A 25872-nucleotide genomic window follows, 5' to 3' on the forward strand; every position below is an offset into this window, starting at 1 on the left:
AGACGGAGAACTGAAGACCCTGAACTGCTCGATGATGATGATGATGAGGGCCACGTTGAAAGCTACTCCCTGTTGAGTATCTGCTATACAGCACTGGCAGGAGTTTTACGCACCTTAGCTTGTTTAATCCCTCAACAGTCCTCTGCCATAGGAACTGTTATGTCCACTTTATGGGTAAAGAGACCGAGAGCAGAGAGGTCATTAACTTGTTCAAGGTGTCACAAGGGAGTGGCAGAGCCAGAATTCAGCCTCAGACGATCTTACTCCAAAGCCTGTGCTCCTCTCACCATGCTGAGCACAGATTGTGTCAGCACACACCTGAGGACAGGAGCGCACCCTTAACCAAAGTGCCCGCGGCCATCACCACCAGCGTCAGTGGGTGGGGATTCTCTGTCTTGCCCAAGCCTCAGTCAAGTTTATCAATAATGCTCAATATTTAGTTCTCTATAACTGGGTTATCCCCTTAATGGCAGTGTGATATAAAGAGCCCTGAAGTCAGTCAGAACACTTGACTCCAAATGCTGATTCTGCTAAGCACTGGGTCTGGGATCTCAGATAACTTATTTAATCCCTCAGTTTCCTCCTTTGTTCTGCTACCTGCTCTACCAGTTTCTCAGAGCTGATGGGGGGGGGGGGTCAGCTGAAAGGATGGATATGTGTGTGCCAAAGACTGTAAGTTCTATGTCTGTGTGCCAGGTGATTGTTACTATCTGTGCCAGATATTTTACACTGTCCATCTCCCTTTGCTTATGTGGTCCACTGGGTCTCAGTAAGTGTATGTTTGTTTTCTTGTTATCAAGGGTAAATTGTAAAATCTTCCATCCTCCCAACCTGGAGTGAAGTATTCTGGACTCATCCATGTTCTTGCTCCCTTCCTTCTATCAATTCCAATGTAATTGTCACGGAAACAAACTACTGCTGGTGCCGGAGGTCCTCACTGTCTCACCTCCGATGCATTCTCTTTGACCATCTACCCCTTCGACAGAATGAAATGCAAATTCCTCTCAGCTCACTCACCAGCCCCATTGGGACAGCTTCTCTACAGAGACAAGGAGGCCCCGAGGAGAATCATGGGAGAATCAGGGAAGGTGGGAGAGCTGACAGCATAGCCACCACCTTGGCTGAGCTGGCTTCCTTACGTCTGAAACCCTCAGAAGGAAAGCACCTTCTTCCTCCAGACCAAAGTCTGAAATGTGAAATCTGACCATCTTTTAATAATTTTGAAATAAATTTGATTCAGTTCTGCAGCCTCCCAGCTGCTCTGTGTATCTAAGTCATACTTTTAAAGAAAACAAACAACCGTCGAAGAAATGTGGAACTTCCAGCTACCATCTCATCCCTGAGGAAATTTGTCAAAATCTTCCATTAACTGGAGTGGTGGTCGGGGGCTTGGTGGCTCAATAGGGCTGATCACGATGCCCATATTCCCCCCATGGCCACTCATTCTCATGTTTGTATAAAAATGTCAGGAGCAGAGGCTGGAGAAGGAAATGTTTTGAATGAACCCACTCAAGCTCAAGTACTCAATTTCATAAAACACTGGAGTTACTTACCTCAACTTCCTTTTCAGTGAGTGGAGGGGCACTGTGAAAAAGAAAAGACATGCAAATGAACTTTATCCAACCTTTGAAATAAACCAAAAGGTGCCTTTGAACAGCACGCAGACCAGGTGTTTCCAGGAATTAGAGTAAGCAGGGCTGGCAAGATGGAAAAGATGCAGGGTACCCTTTGTGTGAGTTCTGTAACCCGTGAGATATTCGCCAAGATAGTGACTCCTGCAGAGGAAGTATGGCAGAAACTATTAGATCCTGGGGTCAGTGCTCCACCAGTGCCTCTACTAAGTGTGACTTTGGATGAGTTATTTAATCTAAGTTACTTAATCTCATCTGTCAATTGGGAATAATATCTATCTTGCAGGAGTCTTATAAGGAATATATATACGTATGTATAAATGTGTATATATATGTGTCTATATTCACCTATATATGACATCCACATGTATATGTATGTGTATATATATATGTACATATGTGTATATTCATATGACATCCACACTCAGCGGGCACTCAGGAGATGTTTATTATTATGACTAACTCACAGGCATGCTGTGAGGATTTAATAAAAGACTATACAAGCTATATACTTCATAAGTTGTATACATCTGAACAGCCATTATAATTTTTCTGGGGCTGCCCAGGTCTGCAAAGCCTGACCCTCCTCCTGCCTCTGAGGGGTGTGACAAGGGTGCATGTGAGCCAGAGAATAGATGGTAGGGAAGAGTGGCCAGAGCTCTTCTCCACAGCAAGAGCCTCTTCTGATGGCTGGAATCAGAGTTTGGCCAAGAGAGCCCCAGCTGGTGCAGAGGGTGCGGTTCCCACAGCAAGCATCCTCCACTCTGCACCCTTGCTCGGCTGCTGCTCTGGCTGGTGACTAAAGCAAGCCCTGCTCTGAAACCCGGACGACGTAAATAATGCACCAGGCCCTTTCCCATGCTGGTGTGGGAGAACGGGGAGGAGTCCTACTGGCGTCACAGGACTTGGCAACCAGCATGCCATCGATAAGGTTCTCAGGAAACACAGCTTCCTCCCTTTGACGGGTGTGGAGGGACCCCGAGAGCAAAGGTAGGGGTCAGCAATCTCTGCAAGGGGTTGGTTCTCACCCCTGACAAGGGACTATGAGAACCTTCCTGTCAGGATGAGGCAACAAGACCCCATGGCCATCAAGTCAGCAGAGTACAGAGCACGAGATAAACAAGTACAAAGCTGTTTGAGGCTTGCAGTTCTGGCCACAGGCCCACCCATCAGGCCCTTTCCTCTGGGGGCCAGCCAACACAATCTCAGCTGTCATATAGGACATGCACATCTTGCTTAAATGGGTTATCAAACTCACTGAGCTTGCGTTTGATTCCTGGCTTTGTTTGGATATTATGTGAAAATTACGTTTTCATCAATTATTAACCAAACTTACTTTTCTACCTTGATTACTCACGTTCTGCTTTTTTGCTATAGAACGCATTTTTGAAAAATGTACAAGGCCCTGAGGACCCAGGGAGGTGTGGTTTAGGTAAAGAAGCCACATGACAAGGTCAGCTCCTGAAGCAGAGAGCTATGCCTCATGAACTGGCACAGGCAGGGAGGGGCAGAGCCATTACCCTCCAAAAAGGTGGAGGCCTAGCAGGTGACGTACAAGGAGACCACTCTGGATGTGCCTCAGAATTCAAACTGCCTTAATAGGCCTTAGAATAAAATCAAAGGCCTCTGTGAACTGGCCCCTACCGGATTCTTCCCACTCTTCAGCCACATTCGCCATTCTGCTCTTCAAACACACTTACGTTGTTGTGGCCCCAGGGCCTTTGCATTTACTGTTCTTTCCTTTTTCTCATGCTCTTACATTTGCAATTCAGTAGTTTTTAGTATATTCATAAAATTGTACAACCATCATTACAGTCAATCTTAGAACTTTTTAATCCTCCCAAAAAGGAACCCTATACCAATTAGTGGTCACTCTCCCAATCCCCAGCCCTACACAATGACTAATCTACTTTGTCTCTGTGGATTTCCCTATTGTGGGTATTTCATATAAATGGAATCATACAACACATGACTGATTTCTTTCACTTAGCATAATGTTTTTGAGGTTCATCCATCTGGTAGCATATATAAGTATTTCATTTTTATGGCTGAATAGTATTCCATTCTATGGATATATCCGATTTTATTTATTTATTAGCTGATGGACATTTGGTTTGTCTCCATTTTTAGCTATTATGAAAAATGCTTGTTATTGAACATTCACATACAAGTTTTTGTGTGGACATATATTTTCATTTCTCTTTGTTATATACCTAGGAGTGGAATTGCTGGGCCATACAATAACTGTATGTTTAACTTTTTTTTTTTTTTTTTGCGGTACGTGGGCCTCTCACTGCCGTGGCCTTTCCCACCGCGGAGCACAGGCTCCGGACGCGCAGGCCCAGCAGCCACAGCTCACAGGCCTAGCCGCTCCACAGCATGTGGGATATTCCTGGACTGGGGCATGAACCCACGCCCCCTGCATCGGCAGGCGGACTCCCAACCACTGCGCCACCAGGGAAGCCCTGTTTAACTTTTTGATGAACTGTTATTCCAAAGTGGCTGTACCATTTTACTGAGAATTTCAATTCCTCCATATTCTCACCAACGTTTGTTATTGCCCATCTTTTTTATTAAAACCATTCTAGGGTTATAAAATTATATCTCATTTTAATCATTTATGATAAATGATAAATCATTCATTTAATGAATTTATCATTTATTATTCATGATAAACCATTTGAATTTGCATTTCCCTAATTACTACTGATGCTGAGCATCCTTTCATGTGCTCATTGACCCCCATATATATTCTTTGAAGAAATGTCTATTTAAATCTTCTGCCCACTTAAAAAAATTAGTTGTCAATACTACTCAGCCATAAAAAAGAATTGAAATTTTGCCATTTGCAGCAACATGGATGGACGTGGAGGGTATTATGCTAAGTGAAATAAGTCAGACAGAGAGAGAAAAATACTGTATGATACCACTTATGTGGAATCTAAAAAGATACAACAAACTAGTGAATATAACAAAAGAAGAAGCTGACTCACAGATATAGAGAAGAAACTAGTGGTTACCAGTTGCGGGGGAGGTGGGGAGGGGCAAGATAGGAGTAGGGGATTAAGAGGTACAAACTATTATGTATAAAATAATCTATAAAGACATATCGTACAACACAGGGAATATAGCCAATATTTTATGATAACTATAAATGGAGTATAATCTTTAAAAATTGTGAATCACTCTGTTGTATACCTGTAACATATAATACTGTACATCAACTACACTTCAATTAAAAATTTTTTAAATTAGTTGTTTTTTTTATTGGGTTATAAGAGTTCTTCGAAGATATATTATAGAAAAAAGTCCCTTATCATATATGTGCTTTGCAAATATTTCCTCCCATTCTGGGGGTTGTCTTTTCACTTTCTTGATGGCATTGTTCACCTATGAACTCCACCTGCTCCTCTTTGAGTTCGAACCACCTCACCTGGCTCTTTATTATTCTTTTTGTTTTGGGTGGATTAGTCCTGTCTGAACTATTGGACTTTGACCCTTCTGGGGTCAAAAATCAAGTCTGGTGCTCCTGTGTCCTATCTACAATTGACTACAGGGGCCACCCAATGTGGGGTCTTGTGCAACCCATGCCCCAGTTTTACCTTCCAGGGAGAGACTTGTGGACCCGCAGTTTGCGAAGCAGCACATCAGAAATATTGGGCATGACATCCAGGCCACTCTTTGACTCTTCTTCCTCAATAGCTGGGGAGAGTTCAGAAGGGGGCCCTGAAAAAAAAAAGTGTTTAATTTATAAAATGTAATACTCTTGGCAATTTGCTTCAGGGGGTAAGGAATAGCTTTAACATTTATTGGAACCTGGTTATATGCCAGGGGTTTTATAATTGTTATTTTATCCTCACAATGACCCAATGAGCTAGACCTTAATCATCCCATTTTTCAGATGGGTAAACTAAGACTCAGCAAGATTAATAACTTGCTTAAGGTCACAGAACTGGTAAATGGCATAGGCTTCAAATAATTCTATCTGCTCTAAGTTCTATGTTCTTCCCATTGCTCTCCATAGTACCAAGCAGGCTCTTGTGTCTGGGGTCTGAGGTTGGTTTCTGGCAACTGGAAAATTGTTGGCTCTTTGGCTATAAAGTTTGGAAAAGTCCCCTCTCTTTGGCAGGCTTCTCAAGAGGCCTGCTGCCCAACTATTCTTGCTCAGATGAATTCAGAAGTTCTATCATCTGTGTCCTACTTAGAAATCAGCATCTGGTTCCATATCCTCATAGATAGGAGTAGAAACAGGGTTTTTCCAGAGTAAAGCTAAGGTCATTAGATCTTTTACAGATCTCAGAAATAGATGCCTCCTCGTCAACAGAACCAATAAATAGCCTTTTTTTTTTTTTTTAATCTCCTAAACCTGTCGTGGGTTTGTGCTCTGAAGGCAGAAAGAACAAACCAAGTACTCTCTTTCCCACTAATTTTTCTCCTGCTTGAAGACAGCTCTTGTACCTCTCCAAAGCTTCCCTTCTCCAGGTTGTAGCCCGATTTTCCCAACTGTTCACTGTGGCCTCTAGATACCATCCCCTGACGGCACACATTCTGGTTGTTGCTGTCCCAGAAGCCCAGATGTGCTCTAACAAGCTCTTAGCTCAGGGGCACAGTGGCAAATGGTCTTGGCATTGACATTAGTTATTCATTTAGCACAGACTTGCTGTGCCCTACACTATGGGCTCACAGCACATTTAGGATTAAAAGCCTTGAATCTCTTTTACTTGAACCAAATCAGGTATCTTCGTCCCATACAATGGTTATTTTCCATTTGCACGCAGGACTTTTAGTTATCCATGTTTTGCCATCTTTCATGGATTTGACCCAACAGATTTCCAGAACTGTAGTCCAGGCCAGAGATCAGGACTACGGGCAAGGTTGTGGTAGCCATCTAAATGGAGCTAAGATTGGGAGTCATGTGAATTAGAAGCCTCACCAAGGGAGACCATGCAGAGAGAAGAGGAGGTATAGTTTGGCTCCAGGTAAACAATGTTTAAATACTTTGAGCTTCCCGATAACTGAACAGTGTTCATGAGTGTTCTGGTACTCAAGGAATCCAGCAAAGTCCGGAGGACCATCTCTCAGAGTCAGGGCAGTCAGCGATCCTTCTTTGGATATGAGATTCGACTCATATCAGGTAGCTAGTTCTCTTAGTTACCTGTCACCTCTTGGGTTCTGTCCTGACACTTACTGCTATCTGACGTTTCCATGTGACAGATAGCAAACCTTGTGGTGTCTCTGGTCACACTCTACCTTTATGTATTCCCCACTGCACCCAGCAGAGAGATAATGAAGCAGTGGGCTCCTGAGAAATCTATGATTGACATAACCACATGAGGTCTAATAATCACAGGGAAGTCATACAAGGGGCTTTTGCCTAGAAAAGTCCCCTAGGTAGAACCCCACTCCCCAAAAAGGGATGGGTTTCTAGCCCTGCTAAAATGGCTGTCTTAAGAGTGATCCCAGGATTTTCCTGGTGGTGCAGTGGTTAAGAATCCACCTGCCAATGCAGGGGACATTGGTTCGATCCCTGGTCTGGGAAGATCCCACATGCCGCAGAGCAACTAAGCCCATGTGCCACAACTACTGAGCCTGCGCTCTAGAGCCGGTGAGTCACAACTACTGAGCCCTCATGCCACAACTACTGAAGCCCATGTGCCTACAGCCCATGCTCCGCAACAAGAGAAGCCACTGCAGTGAGAAGCCTGCGCACCGCAACGAAGAGTAGCCCCTGCTCGCCACAACTAGAGAGAGCCCACGCGCAGCAACGAAGACCCAATGCAGCCAAAAATAAATAAGTAAATAAAAATTATAAATAAATAGAGTGATCCCAGAACCTGCCACCCTCCTGATCTCAACCAAATTAACAACAATAACAACAATAAAAAATTTAAAGTCAACTAAAAATAGACCAGCAACTCTCAAGTACAGGAAAAGGCAATAATCTTTAAAAATAATGGCCAGAGAAAAACAGAACTTACTAGAAATAAATGTAGAGCTCCCACCCTTGATAACCCTTTCTTCCTCCCTCAAAGAATCAGTACTGAGAGGAAGATGTGAGAGGAAACGTTGTGACAAACTTTTGTAGTCACTTTTGTGACTACAGAGCCGGAAGAGAAGTGGACCGAGGGGTGGGCAGGCAGCTGCAGAGGCGATTCAGAAAGTTTCTCTAGAGTAGAAGGATATCCATCCCACCATAAGAACACTCCAACAAGACAAAAAACTGCCTGTGCTGCTATGTGCTTTTCGTACTGAGGAGGAGGGGAGAGGAGAAGCAGAATGACAGCATAGTATTCTACCAGAGCTGATGATCTCAAACAACACAGAGGGACTTACCAGAAAGGAAAGTAAGAGAACACAAATAAAACAATCCCTTCTGATAGAGTGAGTGACAGGAGACACATAGAAAGCCCCAACTGACGCGGTCACAACCCCTACCCCCAACCTGCACTTCTGAGAAATAGCAGAGTGGCCAAACTCTTTGGATTTTGTCTATCTTTTCCTTCCTTTATCTGGCAGAGGAGTGAGAGTGGCTGCTGGGAATAGTTGGGTTAAGTGTGGAAAATAAACACCTGGGCAGATTGTCCCTATAATTCTACCCTGAACTGGTGAAATAATCCATGCCCCACTACTGCCCACCCAAGGGAATAAGATATGCCCCCACTTCAGTGGAATAAATTCAAGTGTTAGACTATTAACAAAGTTATAGAAAAAGAGCAGAAACCAACCCACAACACCACTATCCACAGCACCAGCTGAACTTCCTCTTTTCCCCACCACCCAAGCAGTGACAACGCAGACACAAAATACCCAGTCCTCAACTAAGAGCTGCCAGGAGGACAGAGATCTCAGAAAAGGTAGGAAAAAGTCGGTGAAAATTGACCTACACAATATATCTAGGTCAAGAGAAAATCCAGGTAGAAATGTCCATATCAAAAAAAAAATTAAATGAAAACAAATGGCATGGCAACTACACAAAAATAGTATAGTCAAAAGAGGAAGGAAAGAGGAGAGGAAGGTATAAAGGAAAGAAGAAAAGAAACATGCTGGAGACAGATGTCAGAATAGAAACATAGATGCAAGAAACACATAAAATGCATTTTTGTGCAAAATGTATACCACAAATGTCTTGACTCAAGGAGAAATTAGAACCTGAAAAGATGAAAATAGAAATCAGAGGTGAGATAAGAGGATTGTACAAAATGGAAGATTATTACCATTTAAGGAAATAAACTGAAGACCAAAATAACAAAATGAAGCAAAAAATTCTAAAAATATAGAACTAACCAATATGTTGGAAATATGCAGGAATAAAACAGATAGAGCCTCAAGCTGAATTAGTGGTGGAGATTGAGATGAGCACAAGGAAGTAAACAAGGAAAGAAAGATTAAAGTATTGACAGGTAGAGTAATGGACCTACAGTGGAGACACTGATGAGAAATTTACAGATTATGGTGGCTCTGAAGTAGTGAAAAAACAAAAGGAACAAAGAACACATTCAAAGACATAAGAGAAGAAAAAATTTCCTCCACTGAGAGAAAAAGCTGAACTTGCAGACTGAAAAAGCACACCAAGAAAAAAAAAATATATATATATATATACATATATATAAAACCTTACTCTTTTCTATGCATGTATATATATCTTATATAGATCCATAGCTATATATGAACATAAAAATGCTTCTCCAACTACCCTCATAGAAAGAGTAAGTAACCTACAGGGAAAGGTAAGGGTTGAGAGGTGCTGGAAATAAGCTGGTCTCAGACTTCTCTACAACACTGAATACAGCGTAACATCTACAAAGCTCTGGAGAAAAGAGTGATCCAGAATTTATAACCATCTAAACTGTCCTTCAAGAATAAGAACATTTTCAAACATGCTAGAATTCAAGGAAAATGCACCTCTAAGCCCTTCTAGGAAAACTATTGGATGATGAAATCCAGCTAAACAAGACATAAATCAAAATCATAAGCTTGGGAATTGTGAGCCACAGTAAAGGGACTGGTGGTGAACATTAAATTTGCTTACATATAAGCTTAAAGCTAAACAACTATGGAAATTATGGTTATAGAATGGAATATAAATGTTACAACCTTGAGAGTATAAAAAGAATAACTTATCATTTGTATAGGTGGAGATGGAAAGGTTAGGAAGAAATATGAAAGTGGGAAGAAATACTGCTGTTCTTATCTTTCCCTGCAATAATCCAAACTTGAAATATGTAATATAAAAACGAACCTCAATGACTCTAAACCCTTAATGCATTTCATAATATCTATTTTAAAACTTTTTAAAACTAACCTCTTTTTTTTTTTTGGAGGAAGCAATTACCAAAATTCAGCAAGCCCTACAGTTTCACTTCACTTTAATTCAAGTTCAATTAAATTTTCATACTTTTTATTTAAAAAAAGTATATGGAGCAATCTATAATCTCCCTCACTCCTTCTGTATTTGTAGGAAAGGGGATGTTTGATGTAAGCGATTTTTACTTTCTTCTTTGTATTTTTCACTGTTAGTTGAATTTTTTGATAATCGACAAGCTATTTTTAATAAAAACAGTAAAATTATTTTTAAAAATATCTGCCTATACCACCTCATTCCAATGAAAGCTTTTGTTTCTGGCAATCTCCAGGACTTGGAAAAGTAACTTTGGTGGCTTCTGGTTAAAGATGTGCTGAGGTCCAGGATGATCCCCCAAAAGGTCAAAGATATTTGACCTGGGGATCAACTCTCTTCTGATCTATTTTCTCAGGGAGGCCTTCTCCTTGCCTGAGACCTGAGGGCCCTGAGCTCCAGACTGGGGTGTCTGGAAGGACTGCCTCAGCCCACACCTCTCCCAACGTCCAGGTCCAGATATCCAGCCATGTCCTAGACATTACCCTCTGGATCAGGATAACAAAAACCACTTCAACAGCCACCATTGATCAAACATAAGCTTGCATTAGAGGCACTTTCTCATTTACTACTTAGAATAGCCTTGCAGAGCAAATATTGCTAAGCTCATTTTCTAGGGACGCTGCGAACTAGGAAACCGAAGCTCAGCAAAGTTAAGTAGATTCCCCAGGATCCCAGCTAGATACTGGTAGTGCCAGGATGCAAAGCCAGTTCTGTCAGACTGCGACATCCAGGCTTCTTCCCACAGGCATTCAGATGTCCAAACCCAAACGCGTTGTCTTTCTCCTTAAGGGAGCTCCTTCTTCTGTGCTCTCCACCCTGATTAATAGCACCATCACCCCCTTGGCCGTGCAGACGCACACCTGTTGGTCTTTCTGGTCTCCCTCTCCACCCCATCCCCTCATCAAGTCCTGCCAAGCTGACCTCCAAATGGCTCTCAAACCTATCCTCCCCACGTTCCCTCCTGTCCATCTCAGTCTACAGTCCCATCACCTCTCACCAGGCTGCTTCCATACCCTCTTACCTAGTCTCCCCACCTCTAGCCTCAGCTTTCATAAACTGTCCAGAAGAATTATTCTTAGACTCAGCTTTGATCCTCATGCTTCCTTACCTACAGGCTTCTCTGGCTTTGCAAGGGGTGCTAAAGGAAGTTCAAACTCATTAATTAGACCTCAAAGACTTTACCTTCTCTGATTCCCACCTCCACTCCACCCTTGCTGCCCATCTCTTTGGGACACATGGCTCACACTTGGTTCACCTGGGATTCCTTATGTTCCTGGAACATGCCAAGTGCTAGAAGATGCCTGAGTGCCTTTGCTCCCACTATTCCCTCTGCCTGGGATGCCCTTCTCTTCCTCAGCTCAGAGCTGCTCCTCCAAGGATCCTGCCCTGACTCATTCACCTCCACTGAGCTGGCTGCTTATTCCTCTGTGTTCCTAGGTACTTTATGGTCTTAAAGTCTTAACACAATGTATTGTAATGACATTGTCTACCCTTGTATTTCCTCTCCTACAAGGTGAGGGTGAGCTCATTAATTTATTCAATATTTATTTAGTGCTTACTACACTCCAGGCAATGAGCATGGAGCTAGGCATATAATGCTGAGCTTGTTACCTGGCAGGACAGATTAATTAGAGAAATACCCAAATGTTACTTTTCATGCTGTGATAGATTTCATAAGGGAGAAGCATCTGGAGCGTGCTGGAAAAGTCTTCCCTAGGAAGGTGACATTTGAGCAGATATCTAGAGACTGAATGGGAGCTCACTAGGCAAAGAGGAAGAGAGGAAGAACATTGCAGGTAGAGGGAACAGCAGGTGCCAAGCCTAAGAAGGAGGAGGAACAAGTTGCTGAAGGAAGACCAAGACGTTGAGAGGGAGGAGGAGAGTGGTCCTAGAAGATGCTGGGGAGGTGAGCAGGGTTAATCACACAGGGCCTCTTAAGCTCTACTAAGGATTCTAGTGCTCATTTTGAGAGCAGAATGGAGTCTCTGAAGAGGCTGAACCAGATTTGCATTTCAGAGATTCCTCTCGCTGCCTGTGGATGGTGGATTGAACTGGGTGAGGAGGTCAGGAGTGCAAGCAGAGGGATGGGATAGGAGGTTGTTAAGGGAGCCAAGCAACTGGTAATGACGGCAGGGTCTGAGCCTCCTTCACCTCTGCACCCCCAACATGCAGCCCAGGAACTGGTCCACAGTCAGCCTCATGTCTTTGGCTTGAAATGACCTGCAGATGATCAAGACCCAAACATCCTTCAAAGGGTCCCTGTGAACCCTTGAAGGATGGCTTGTTGGAAAGACCAGATGCAACAGGGAAGAGAGTCTCCAAGTCCTCAGAAACCGAAGCAGAGCCAAAGTTCTTAAGACTCCAGAATGTTCTAGATTTTCCCCATCTCCCAAAGGAACAGCCAACAATCATCAGGAGATTTGAGTTGTTCCCAATGAGCTCATATGCACTGTTGTATTTAGAACCTGTTAAGGGGGCCAGACTCTCTAGCTCCCAGGGGGCGTTTACAATACCTTTGGTCCCAGGTACGGGCGGGGATGAGGCTCTTTGATGGAGCTTTCAGAATGTAGGAAAAGGAAGTCACAACTCTGCTGATCAAGCACATGTGGTTGCCCGCCACATCTCCAGACTGCCCTATATACTGTGGAGCACAGAGTACAATGTCCCACTTAGCTGGCAAGAAAGAATTCTACAACCTTGATGACAGGAATTAAAATGTATGACAGGTTCCTGCTGGAATAAAGACCAGTATCACATAAAAACATTACATCAGCTCAGTGAAGTAGGTACTATTCTTACCCCCATTTTATAGATGAGCAAACAAGGCATCTAGAGCATAAGAAACTTGCCTGAGGCTATGCAGCTGGTAAGTGGGGAAGCTTGAGCTTTTAACCACTCAGATTCTAGAAGTGAGAGAAAAGTGGGAGGGAGGGTACCTTTACTGAACACCTTCCATGGTTAATTTTTTACAATTTAGTGTTTATAGGAATCAAACTCATTTACCTGGTAATTTTATTTCTAAGATCCATCTTGTTCCCTGTTGGTATTAGATAGTGAGGTGTTGCTGTAGTAGTGGATGTCTACATTGTTATAATTTTTTGTAAGTTAACTTGGCAGTATGCATATATATTTAAATATAAATACCTTTTGATCAAGCAATTCTACTTCTAAGATACTATCCCATGGAAAAACTCATGCATTTCTATAAAGATATATCATGGAGAATGTTCATTATAACATCATTTATAGTAGAGAAAGAATACAAACAACCTAAATAGTAATCAATAAGAGAAAGATCAAACAATTTATATAGTTCCTCATGCCACAGAATGCTACAAAGCAGTATTAAATTTTATTAAAAAACTAAAAGCTCCATATGCACTAAATGAGAAACTTTCTAATATTGTTATGTAAGAAAGACAATGTGACAGAGACAACTGGTCATCCACCAAAATCTGCCCTCCTCAGCTTCCATGTGAAAGGAGTTTAATATGGACATATGGCCAGCAGCCCAGCTAGTGACAACATTCCCCAGTATCCCTTGTTGCTAGGTATTGCCATGCCACATCATCACCAATGAACTGGGAGCTAAAAAGAGATATGCAACTCCCAGTTTACTTAAAAAAAAAAAAAAAATCCTGCTCTGAACTTCCGTTGTTTCACCTTCCTACAAACCAGAACACAGATTTACCCATGATCCAGCTTCAACCATGTAGACAAGTGTAATACCTCAGGGGATGGCAAAATGACAACAGAGAAGAGACCAGGGTCTCCAAATGATCACATGGAGCAGAGCCACCTGTAACCCGACAGCTCACCTTAGAATTGTTACTTGAGCATGAAACAATCTTCTCTCTCCTATAGGTTAGCATACTTTGGGGTCTCATGTCAAAGCAACTTAGATTTTATCTTAATTAAACAGGAAGGTTGCAGAATACTTTAAAAGAGTTACTTACATAGAAAATTTGATAGTAAATATAAAAGAAAGTACACCATGACCACATGCATTTTATTGCAGGACCATAAGGGTATATTTCTATACATGGAAAATTATTAATTAATATATTAAATGATATAATTTATATGATTCTTTAAATAGATATGCAAAACAAATTGACAAAATTCAACATGAATCTTAAAACTCGGAAGAGAAGAATATATTTCCTTAAAATAATGAAAAATATAAAATAATACATGAAATAATATGTTTTTATATTTTATATATTTTATCTTTCTACATATTATATGTTCTTCTATTTAGTGTAATATAAATATGAAATAATAATAAAAAGTTAAAATAGTGCATCTATTTAATAATTAGGTACATGGTCCTTGAAAGAAAAACACACAAAAAATTCAATTAAAAACAGAAAAAAGGCAAGAGTTCTCCTTATCACCATTGTCATATTAGAGAATGTTGCCAAAATAATAAACCATATACAGATATACAAGAGAAAGACACATACACATGCAGAAGCACACAACTAAGACAAATAGTGGATTTGATAAAATAAAATAACAGATTGTGAATGTGAAAAAATGAGGTATTTTGCAAATGGTCAAGAGCCTTTGGATTTAGACACATCTGGGTTCCAATCCTGGCTTCAGCAGTTAATTACCATCTCCCTGAATCAATTTCCTCATCTGCAAAATGGGTATAATAAGACCCCCCCCAGGGTTGTTGTAAGCATTAAGCGAAATATTGTCAAATGCTTAGCATGGGTCCTGGTACATAGTAATCACCCTAGTTATAATAATCATGCTACTTAACCACTATTGTAATCACTACCATTTGTTAACAGTAATATTTATTATACAAGAAACATGTATAATACCAAGCAGCATTCATCTATGACACTGATTATCAGTTAGGAAAATCTAATGAAAAAAGTCTTCTTCATAAATAAGCAAAAACATAAATCATGTAGAATTTGTCTCAATAAGAGATATGGAAGACCTTTACAAAGATCCTTAAATCTAGTACAGGAAAAAGAAAGGAATACTTAAATTAATAGAGGGACAAACCACGTGCCTGAATGAGAACGAAATGTTTGCAAACTAAATAACTGAAAAATCTATGAAGTGTAAAACAAACAAAACTAGGACAGTTCTGAATCCAGTGTGTAGCCTTAAAGCAATCACAATTAAAATGTTGTATAAGATGACATAAATTTCACTTAAAGAATAGGTAGGTGAGAGGCAAAACTGGAAAAGACCTGGAATCCACAAATCTTAGGTTAGAGTTAAGAGCTTTCTGAAGTGTCCTAGTCCAATAGGGAACAGAGGCCCACAGAGGCTGAGGAACATATTTAAAGACACCGGACACCGTTAAGTGGTGTCTGGCCATGAACTCCAATCTCCTGAATTCTTGTCCAGTTGCTCTATTAATTTGCACTGAATCTTTGTATCTAGAATATAATGAATACTCTGAAAAAGAAGAGCAATGGGGGAGAAGTAACCCACTGTACACTAGAACATATTATAAGGCAGCAGCAATTAAAATGGTACAATACTGACCAGAATAAAACAGAATCAAGGGCCCAGAACCAGTCTTTGCTATACATGAAAAAAAGATGCAGCGTATGATTATCTAAGCCACAATGTAATAAGAAATATAAACACTATTAAAATATTATTGAGGTAACAGAATCTTAAGTCTTCAAATACCTATATCTTAAAACAAATTTCAGAGGTATTAGCAAAATAAATAGAAATAAATCAAACTGTAGATAAACTATCAGAAAATAGATTTGTTATCCCAATTAAGGAGAAGTAATATTTTTATAATGATTTAAATAATAGAAGACTTTCAAGGGAAAAGATAGGCTAAAATTACTGTATAAAAACTTTATGATCTCTCTAAAATAATACAAAATTTGTTCAAAGGCAAAAAAAACCAAGAAAAATGAAAAAGTATTGACAAAAAATACAGCCAAAGAACGGTTACTATCTATAAGGTCTACATGTATGACCAACAAAAAACCCAAGACCCAAATGAACACATGAGTAAAGAAATAAATAGTTAATTCACCCATTAAGAAAAAAATGTTTTAAAATTTTAAGTTTAAGCAAATTAATTGAAGTAATAATGGAACGGTATTTTGCACTACTACTACTAATAGTAGTAATTGTTATTTTGGATCATCTTGTTCTCATTACATTCTGGCCAATAAGGAGCAAAAGCAAAGCAAAGCAAAGTCTAGTGCAGGTAGTGCTTAGTGAGAAGACCCCTCACTCAGTCTACAGGGAGCATCACCCATTGGAGGCAATATGGTAAATGCAAATATTCCTACAAATATTCCTACACTTTGACCCCGTGACTCTCAAGCCTGAGAATTTATCCCAAGAGAGTAACTTAAAGGAAGAAAGAAAAAAAACCTACAAGTACAAAGTTGTTTATAGTAGTGGTGTTAATCATAGTTAAAAGAACTGTAAACATCTGAAATACCCAACAATAGATACATCAATACAAAACGAAACTATGCACCCATTAAATGATAAATATGAGGACAAGTCAAACTATGACGGAATTAGTCACGAAATAAGTATTTTAAAAGTAGAAACAGGGGACTTCCCTGGTGGCACAGTGGATAAGAATCCGCCTGCCAATGGAAGGGACACAGGTTCGATCCTTGGACTGGGAAGACCCCACACGTCGCAGAGCAACTAAGCCTGTGCGCCACAACTACTGAGCCTGCGAGCCACAACTACTGAAGCCCGCGCACCCAGAGCCTGTGCTCTGCAGCCACCACAGTGAGAAGCCTGTGCACCGCAACAGAGTAGCCCCTGCTCACCACAACTAGAAAAAGCCCACGCACAGCAAATGAAAACCCAACGTAGCCAAAAATAAATAAAATTAAATCTTAAAAAAAAAAAGGTAGAAACAGGGCGTTACATCTACACCACCAAATCAATTGTGAAAAAATTATAAATAAGGGTAAATACTGGAAAGAATAAAAACTGTTGCTTTTTCAGAATTTATGGGGTTGTGGGTGAAATTTTAAGATAAATCTTTCCCTAGGGTTTTAAATCTGCTTTAATAAACAAGTTCGAAATTAAAAGTAGAGAAGTATACCATATTTTTCCAAAGATTTCATCTAAAGATGATTAATTTTTTTTAATTAGTACTTTAAAAAATTGTTGGAGAGTCAGGCGTGTAAGCCAGCCGGAGTGGCAGCGCCGGTAGCAGAGACCCGGAAGGGAGCGCGAGGCGACGCTGGCTGCGGGGACCCGGTGACAGTGCAAGAAGTACTAAATTTTACAAGTTTGCACCATGCGTGAGTATAAGCTAGTCGTTTTTGTCTCAGGAGGAGCTGGAAAATCTGCTCTGACTGTACAATTTGTTCAAGGAATTTTTGTTGAAAAAATATGATCCTACAATAGAAGATTCTTATAGAAAGCAAGTTGAAGTAATGCACAACAGTGTATGCTTGAAATCTTGGATACTGCAGGAACGGAACAATGTACAGCAATGAGGGATTTGTACGTGAAAAATGGACAAGGCTTTGCGTTAGCTTATTCCATCACAGCACAGTGCATATTTAATGATTTACAAGATCTGAGAGAACAGATTCTTCGAGTTAAAGACACTGATGATGCTCCAATGATTCTGGTTGGTAATAAGTGTGACTTGGAAGATGAAAGAGTTGTAGGAAAGGAACAAGGTCAAAATTTAGCAAGACAATGGAACAGCAGTGCATTCTTAGAATCCTCTGTAAAATCAAAAATAAATGTTAATGAGATCTTTTATGACCTAGTGTGGCAAATTAACAGAAAAACTCCAGTGCCTGGGAAGGCCCGCAAAAAGTCATCATGTTGGCTGCTTTATTACACTAAATGCACTGTAGCTCTGAGCCAGGTCTGACGAACTGCTGCCCAATTCAACAGTGCCAGCATTCCAACTTTGTTAAACCTACCAACATCTTAAACGGACTTTCTGTGGTGGTACCCTTTAAGGGGCGGATGAAAGCTACTTTATCAGTTTGCACATTCTAATCACTTTCCAGTATCACAAGAGAGATTTTTACTTATATAATGGTCCTAGAGTATGCAGCTGGTAAAACCAGAGGCTACAATCCAGTATTACTGTTAAGAGACATTTTTCATCCACCAATGTTGTACATGTATGAAAACGGTGTACTGTATACTTTAACACGCCCCATACTTTATACTGGAGAGTACAATAATGTAAATCCTAAAAGCACCACTATTATTTTAGCATAATAGAAGAGAGTCCAAAGAGCTCCTATATAGACTACTCCAGATAACTTCACTTCTTTGATACTTGTAGCTTATTGTAATTTTTAAAACATAAATTCAAGGTCATTATCATTGTATTGTACAAATAAGCGCTTTAACACAGCGATATAGTTTTTTAATTTTTAAAAATCTGTGGAGACAGTGATCTTGTCTTTAAAATAAGATAGTCCTTTCAGTATAATGTCTTAAAGACGTTGCCTTTAATATCTGTTGGGAAGGAAATATCCAGACTTTTCAAATCTTTTATTATATGTTTCCTTTTTTGTTTACATAGGGAACAATGTTTATAGTTGTGTGTACAGTGGGGGGTCTACAACAAGAAGTGTATATTTTCAAACAATCTTTTAATGATTTAACAATTTTTGTAAATCACTTTCAGGCTTCTGCAGCTGTAGATTCTCACTGTGAATTCCCTGCTTGCTCACGCATAAGTGTATTTGCAATACCAAATATACAGGTTTAGTATTTTTGCCTGTTAGTGATTGTTTCACATGCGTAACGTTTTGGTTGAGATGTTAAATGGTGGATGAGTACTGTGGATGTGAATGTGGGAAGTAATTTTAATCATGTGTAATTGGTCATAAGGCCTAAGTTGTAGTAACTATTGCTGTTTTATTTAACAATGCCTTGTTGCTTTGTATGCACTAACATTTGGGTGTAAACATTGTGTGTCTACCCAACAGGGAGCCACAGTATTTAAATTGACCAACCTAATGTTACAACTCCTTTTGAGGTGGCCAAACGTAAACTAAAAGCCTTAATTAAAGTGGTGCAATTTTGCATAACTTAGCATCAATAGTTCAATAAATTTGGATTGCCAAAAAAAAATAATTGTTGGATGTTTTACTTCTGGGAATCTTCTTGTCAATGTTGAATAGGTAGGTGTTAGTTACTATATTTCAGACTAGGGGCTTCCAACATGGTTGGTGGCACCCTGGACACAGCCACAGAACAACCCTTAAGCAGAAGGTTTCTATGCTGAGAATGACCACGAGTAGCGTGAGCCATCAGGAGAAGTGAGTCAGGAGATGGGAGCTGGGGTGGAGGTGAGGCAAGAGACCCCAAGTTTTACTTTCTGAAGGCGAGTCTGGCAAGTGGGTGGGTGGGGCCTTGCAGCCACCAGGCGGGAAGGGCTGGGGTCTGGACTTTGTAGTGACAGCAGATTAGAAAGCAAGAGATGACTCTGATGTCTCAGAAAGAGGAACTGTTCTATCTGGGTGGCTTCCTGGGTGTGAGAGGAAAAGGAAAAGGAAGCATCAGAAGTTCAGGCCTGGGTCACCCTTCCAGACCCACTAGGTGCTAACAAGGCTCAGGGAGGGCTGGAGGGTTCCAGAAGCGGGGGTGGTTGGAAGAAGACAAGTTTAGAGGTTTTCTGAGTGGGCAGGAAACACCATCTGATTCACTTATTCATCCATTTGCAAATATTTACTGAGGGCCTGTTCTGCGTCTGGCCCACACTCGCCACTGGGATGGACAAAGGCCCTGACAGGATGTGCAGTGTTTACACGTTCACCTTCTTTGATGTGGAGAAAATGAATCTAGCCCCAGCCTGAGGAGAGCATCTCCCCGATCCCACCTACCTTTTTCCTGCTCAGCCGCTTCACTAAGGTCTGGAAGCTTGAGCCCCACTAAGTTCTGATTTCTTAGCAGGATGTGCTCCTTTTTAGGAAAAGAAAGACAACGTTTCAGATGATGACCTCAGGCTGGACTCTTCCCTCATTCTATGGCTCTGTGACCCCTCAGTCTCACGGGGCAGCACTCGGGGTGGGGACAGTCACGACATCTGAGGGGCACCAGGAAGACCGCTCCTCTCCCAGCCTGTAAAGGTGCTAGAAACCTCACCATCAATGCCCCATTCCTTGGGTCAGGAATGGTCCTTCGCATGGCTGGCTTTTTAAATAAGCCTGTGAGCCTCAGGGCGAGGGAGCTGCCAGCCACATGGTGGCTGAAGGCTGGAGGACAAACAGAAGCAGAGCCCAGGGCTCTGGGGATAGGAGGTCCCCTGGGTGCGTATGGAGCCACCAAAGATGGAAACAATGTTTGTGATCTCATGGCTGTGCTCTGAGCTGCCTGGACCTTCCTGCCTTGTTATTCTGGGCAGTGAGTGCCCACTTTCAGGACTTGGGACCTCCCCTGCCCCCAGTTCCTCAGTGGCCTGTGATGGCACCTCTTGAGTTGTTAAACTCTCCAGACGAATGAGGCCTGCAGATTGCCGTCCCAAGGCTGCAGGCCAATAGCCACTGCTGCCTGGGGCTTCGGCCAGCAGAGTCGAGAAGAGATGGGGATGCTGACAGCAGGTATGTGGCACAGGTAGGCTCACACCTGTTCCAAGTCCAAGACCGGTGCTCCCAAGTGGAAATGCCACACAGAGCTCCTTGGGCCTGTGACCTGTGCTTCTAAGGGGATTTTCAGTGTCCCGGTAGCAAAGGCCACTTGGACGGTTTTCCTCCCGGGTGAAGGAGAGGAAAGGGCCAGCAGAGGGAGCTCTGGCCCAGATGGAAGTCATGCGCCAGGGCCCTTGACCTGTTTCCTTAACCAGAGGCCCACAACCAAGCGGCTCCCAGCACCCTGGCTTGGGCTGGAGGTGTGGTCAGACACAGGGCAGTGGTTAGTGGGATGGGGCCTCCAGGTTCTCTGTGATTTTCTTTGCTGCAGAGGGGAACTGGCAGGGGTCTGGGGGTGGCCTGTCGCCTGGGCCTGGCCTCTGCTGCCCAGAGGCACGTGAAGGCAAATGCCTGTCTGGCCTCCTTGGCGTCACCTTCCCCAGGGGTCTGGGGCTGCGGCCCACCAGGGGCGGCCCTTGCAGGCCTGTGCTGACCCGCTAGTTAGTGAGGTCTTCCTGGCTGGGTGGGCTTTTCCGTGTATAATGTTTTTAACCTCAGCAGCCAGGCCCCAGCCCCCCGGAGCCTCCAACGCAGAAGGCTTCTGTGCAGGACAGTGGCCACGGTTGGAACACGTTCCTGCTAGTGCAGACCCCCAGCCCCGCACTTGCTCTTGACCGCTGTCAAGTGCCTCATTTCCTTCCCTGTCCCACGGCCCCTCTGTAGGGGAGCCAGGAGGGCCTCGTCCAACTCCAGCTGTGCGGGCGCCAGGCCCCACCCCGTGGAGTCCCGGCTGCCTTGGCCTGTGGCCTGGGTTGGCCCTCTGGGGAAGTGGGGCTTGGGTAAGGATTTCTTTGTCCTGTTAAACTCTTCTCTTCCTCACACCCTGGGCTCTCTCCCCCTGCATCTCTGGATGACCCCCAGTCATTCCATGAATAGGGCAGTAGCCTCATGAGAGACAGCTGTGCCTGGTTTGATGGCCAATGACAGTTAGGGACATTAGGGGTGTTAGAAGAAATTCACCACAGAGGGAGCACCCCCTCACGGCCATGTTTGGATGGATTTGAGGCCCTTTGTTAACAGGTATCAGGAAGGAAAGCTTGGGGGGCAAGACAGAGGGAAAAGCCATTCCATCCTTGCCCCATCCTGGGCATGACAAGGTGCTCCATCAAAGGCTTCTTGTTCATGAGCCACCAGGTCCAGTTAGAGAGGAAAACAGCCCAGGACTCAGGGCCCATGTGTCCTTCCGTATACCCACCTTCCCCTTGAAATGTGGCAGCTCTACACCAGCTGACCTCACCCGAGCGAGCAGGGTAGAGGCACGAAAGGTGATATTTATGAAGGACATGCTGCCCAGTGGGCTGGTTTTTGGGGTGGGGAGGTTCAGGGTTCCACAAGGCCCACGTCTGGGCCACAGCTGCCCCACCCCAGGCCCAGGTCAGCCCGGCCCAGGGGCCCTCAGCCCAGGTTGGGTACCTGGACGCACACCCTGCCCAGCAGGACCCCAGGAACGCACCTCACGGAGTTTGGTCAGTTTCTGCATCCGCACCGGCTGCACCTGTATCTGAAAGTCTTTAAGTCCAGGAGCCTTGGCCAGCTGGCTGCCAGCTTTGCCTGAAAGACGCTTCTCTTCCTCTGCCAGCGGCACCTTGGCAAGCACTTTCTGAAGCCGGGGGCCGGGTTCTTCGGGACTGCTGTCCCAGGAGACATCCCGCAGCAGGGGCGGCCGGGACACAGGGGGCCACAGCTCAGCTTTGGAGCCAACCTTGGACCCTGTGGGCTCTCCGACTGTACTTTTCCCCTGGGGGGACTGGGGAGCTGCCCCTCCAGAGCCCTGGGTTGGGCTTCTGGGCAGAGGGTTGCCCTCCTTGGCTGTCTTCAGAAGCGGCTTCCCTAGCTCGCTCTCAACAGGGCCAGGCTGGGGGCTGTTCAGGGCCATTTTCCCACCACTGCCTGTGCCAGAAGCTGGGCCCTTGGGTATGGCCTCTGGGCGATGGAGGGGATCAAAGTTTTCCTTTTGTTCTATTGCAATTTCTTTGGACTTCTCAACTGTGGGAGAGCGAGGAGTCAGCCTGCCCTGAGACACTTTCCTCTGGTCATTCTGCTTGCGGTCAGCTAGCCCTTTGAGGACATTCTGAAAGAGACAAGGTAGAGCTGGGACCCCGGGGGCAGGTTGGAGGGGAGAAGGGTGGATTCACCTCTGCTGTGGGGTCTCTAACCCCATGGACCCTGCTAAGGGACCCGCACGTGTGTGTGTGTGTGTGTGTGTGTGTGTGTGTGTGTGTGTGTGTAGGGGTGGGGAGGTGTTGGAGAGGTATGGGCTAGGTAGAAAGGGAGGACTTCTCTGTCACATCTGAGCCGGCAAACGGGACCTACAAACAAGCCTGAGGTTTGTAAAACAGACAGGATAAGGGGACCTGCCATTCAAAACCTGCCAAGAACTTCCCAAGGGCTAGGCGCTGCAGAGGACAGTGGAATGCAGTGCAGCCACAAGTTTTGGCTTTGACTCTGTTGCCCCAGATTCTAGTCCTAGCTCTGCCTGGCAAGGCCCTTAACTCTTAGGGATTCAGATTTCCCATCAGGTTTGTGAACTCCCTGAAATTATATACAAATGTATATGTGTGTTTGTGTGTTGTATGTATTTTTCTGGGAAGAGAGTCCATAGCTTTCAACAATGTCTCAGAGCGTTCTATGATCCAAAAGAGGTTACAGATCACGGAATAAGGGGGTTCTTGCAAAGCTGATAGCTTGCTGTTCAGAAGTTCCAAGATTCTGTGCTCTTCTTTCATTTCCCAAGGGAAAGCTGCTTTGTGAGGTGCAGGTTCGTGGGTCTGTCTATTTGTGTGGCTGTCTTGTGTGTGTGCTGAAACTCTACCAGAGGACTCTATCCCAGACCCAGTTCTAGATGAGATTAGATTCTATGCTTCCCTGACACCACCTTGAGCAGGTGGTTCTAAGCAGGTGTGGGGCTCTTCGTTTGCTTGTCAGCAGAGATGAGGTTTTCGAGGCTGCCCCCAGGTAGAGCCCCAGCTAGGGGCTGGAGCTTTCCTGCAATTTTCACTAGAGCTGACGGGGGCAGCAGTCTTCCCTGGCTGTTGCTGGGCCCAGTGGTCCCCCCGGCCTCTGGCAGCAGCCTGACTGGGAATGTAGGACTATGGGCAGGACCACCATGGAGGTCATCCCCACTGAATCCCACAGCCTCACCCCCTCCACCTCAGGCTTCCAGTCACCGTAGGACAGAGGAACCTTCTAGCTTCCTCAGCCTTGACCTTCCACTCACGCACACCCACTGGCAGGCTGCCCAGGGCCAGCCTAGGCTTCTGGGACACCGTGTCTCCCACACTCAAATCATCCAAACTGGGCAGACCTCAAACTCACAGGCTCGCCAAGGGGAGGTGAAGAGACTTCGGCCTCATCCCCCTTCTGCTGGAGAAAGTAAACACGAGTCAGTCAGCAACGTGAAGAGGCCGAATCTCCTCTTGAAACACCCTCAAGGAGACCCCTACAGTGGTGTCGATGCCTCCCCCACCCAGCACCCTCGCCTCCTGCGGGTCATGGAGGGCCTCTCAGGTGTTAAGGGGTTAGAGGAGAGACTAGTTGACATAGAAACCCCAAACGGTGCCCCGTTACCTGTGGTGGTGCTCCGGGCAGAGGGGACCCTGGGCCACTGCACGCATCCAAACCTAAAATGGTCCAGACACTGGCAAGTGATGTCCAGCACCCCAGACCCTCAGCTGTCCCTTTAGCAAAAACGCATCTACCTCCCCAGAGTGTCCTCCCTTGGGTCCCTCGGGCCCAGGAGCCAGTAATGCCCGTGCTTGTTGAGTACCTCTCACAATGCCAGGCTCTGTGGGGAGCCCCCATCTAATCATCACAGAAACCACATGAGGCCAGGGCAGGGGGAAATCAAGGCCACACAGCCAGAGTGTCAGCGCTGGGATCTGAACCCGGGCTGCCTGGCCCGAGCCTGAGCTTGCCCCGCAGCTCTAACAAGGGTAGACTGCTCTCCCTGGCACCCCAGCCCTACCCTGGCTGAGCTGAGGGTGTGGCCCTGAACGCAGCCTAATGAAAGGGAGGCGGTCAAAACGCAGAGAGTGGCCCAAATAGAGGCCTTTGCAAATAAGCTCTGAGGTGACCTCTCTCCAGGTCCTCTCTGGGCAGAGGGCCCCAGCCATAGCCCCCTTCCCTCCATCCTCATCCTGGGCTAGGCCTACCTCCCCACGCTAGCTTGAAACCCCAAAGAAAGCACATCTTCCTCCTCTGAGGCAGCCCAGCCAGGTCCCTGGGGAGGGGACCAAATGGGCGTCCTGACTGGGAAGGCTGCAGGACAGGAGTCCTGGGGCCCAGGGGAGGGACTGAGCCACCACCCAAGGTGGGGAGCCAGAGTGGGCAATGTTGTGGGGTTCGGGGGGGAGGTGGACCTCACCAGGCCGCTTGGGGACGGTGAGGGAGTTGCTCTGAGAGGACCCAGGAGAAGTTCCGGGGCTGAGGTTTGGGGAAACAGCTGTGGAGACAGACACAAATTGGCCAGCATTCGTGAAGGTTCAGGACTTCAGCCTAACAAAGACATCCTTTCAGGTATTTCTCGCCTCTGGGGACTGGGTCTGCCTCGTCAGGTTCAGGGGCTGATTCTGGACTCCATATAAGGCTCCTACCACAGCCCAATGCCTCCCTGCTGCCAGCCCAACAGAGGGGGTGCTGGGGTCATTTGGGGGAGAGGGAGGGTGATTGGGGTCACACTCCTCAAGTCTGCCTGGCCTCACCCCAAAGCACCTTCTAGAAACAGAGGACCTGGCATTGCTTGGCAGGTACAGCTCCAAAGGCTATACCTCCTAGACTTGCCAGGATGGCTCTGATTTCAAATGTGCCCCTTCCCTCCTAAGTACATTCAGACTTGTTTAGCTGCCCCCAATTTTTCCTCAAGAAAAAGAGTGACTTTAGCCAAAGGGATAGCAGGAGAATTTCAGAAAACCTTTCTTCTAATCCAGAAATTCCAGAGAGACACCAAAGACCACACTTCCCTTCCCTAGGATCCTTCCCGGGGCACAGCTGGACGTCAGGGAGAGGAAGCCCAGGGCCAGCCTCTCCTGCCCTTTGCAGAGGAGGTGCCCACAGAGCAGGGCCTCCTGGGGATGGTGGGAGACCACACAGACTCCAGCCCTGCAGGGTGGCCCAGGCACCACACAGTGGGTTTCTCTCCAGGCAGGGTTCAGGGACTGGGGAGCCCAGGTCAAGTTCACGGATGTCATATGGGCTAGCACTT

General features: G+C 44.6%; 2 protein-coding genes across 3 annotated transcripts in view; one reads left to right on the forward strand and one right to left on the reverse strand.

Moving 5' to 3' along the window:
• IRAG1 (inositol 1,4,5-triphosphate receptor associated 1) overlaps positions 1–25872 on the reverse strand; it is a 115930-nt gene that overhangs the window by 29454 nt on the left and 60604 nt on the right. Inside the window, exons 6-12 of one of the 2 annotated variants that reach the window (XM_065881554.1) lie at positions 25036–25113; positions 24240–24292; positions 23988–24032; positions 22126–22743; positions 19869–19947; positions 5234–5357; positions 1554–1584 (exon numbers count right to left, since the gene is read on the reverse strand). In XM_065881554.1, the coding sequence (XP_065737626.1) occupies positions 1554–1584; positions 5234–5357; positions 19869–19947; positions 22126–22743; positions 23988–24032; positions 24240–24292; positions 25036–25113 (1028 nt within the window). Of the gene's footprint in view, positions 1–1553; positions 1585–5233; positions 5358–19868; positions 19948–22125; positions 22744–23987; positions 24036–24239; positions 24293–25035; positions 25114–25872 lie in introns of both variants that reach the window. The other variant, XM_065881555.1, reaches the window with a different exon arrangement.
• LOC136126414 (ras-related protein Rap-1b-like) lies at positions 17303–17893 on the forward strand. Its single transcript, XM_065881536.1, has 2 exons — positions 17303–17358; positions 17485–17893. The coding sequence occupies exons 1-2, from the start codon at positions 17303–17305 to the stop codon at positions 17891–17893; spliced, it is 465 nt and encodes a 154-aa protein (XP_065737608.1).

This window comes from Phocoena phocoena, chromosome 8 (genome assembly GCF_963924675.1).
Source record: "Phocoena phocoena chromosome 8, mPhoPho1.1, whole genome shotgun sequence".
Classification (NCBI taxonomy): Eukaryota; Metazoa; Chordata; class Mammalia; order Artiodactyla; family Phocoenidae; genus Phocoena; species Phocoena phocoena.

What these genes read in the sequence shown, in the direction of transcription:
- LOC136126414 (XM_065881536.1), top strand. Translation starts at nt 17,303, where the DNA reads ATGCGTGAGTATAAGCTAGTCGTTTTTGTCTCAGGAGGAGCTGGAAAA. An exon ending in GGAGCTGGAAAATCTGCTCT is followed by an intron (nt 17,359 to 17,484) that starts GACTGTACAATT and finishes TACTGCAGGAAC; the next exon opens with GGAACAATGTACAGCAATGA.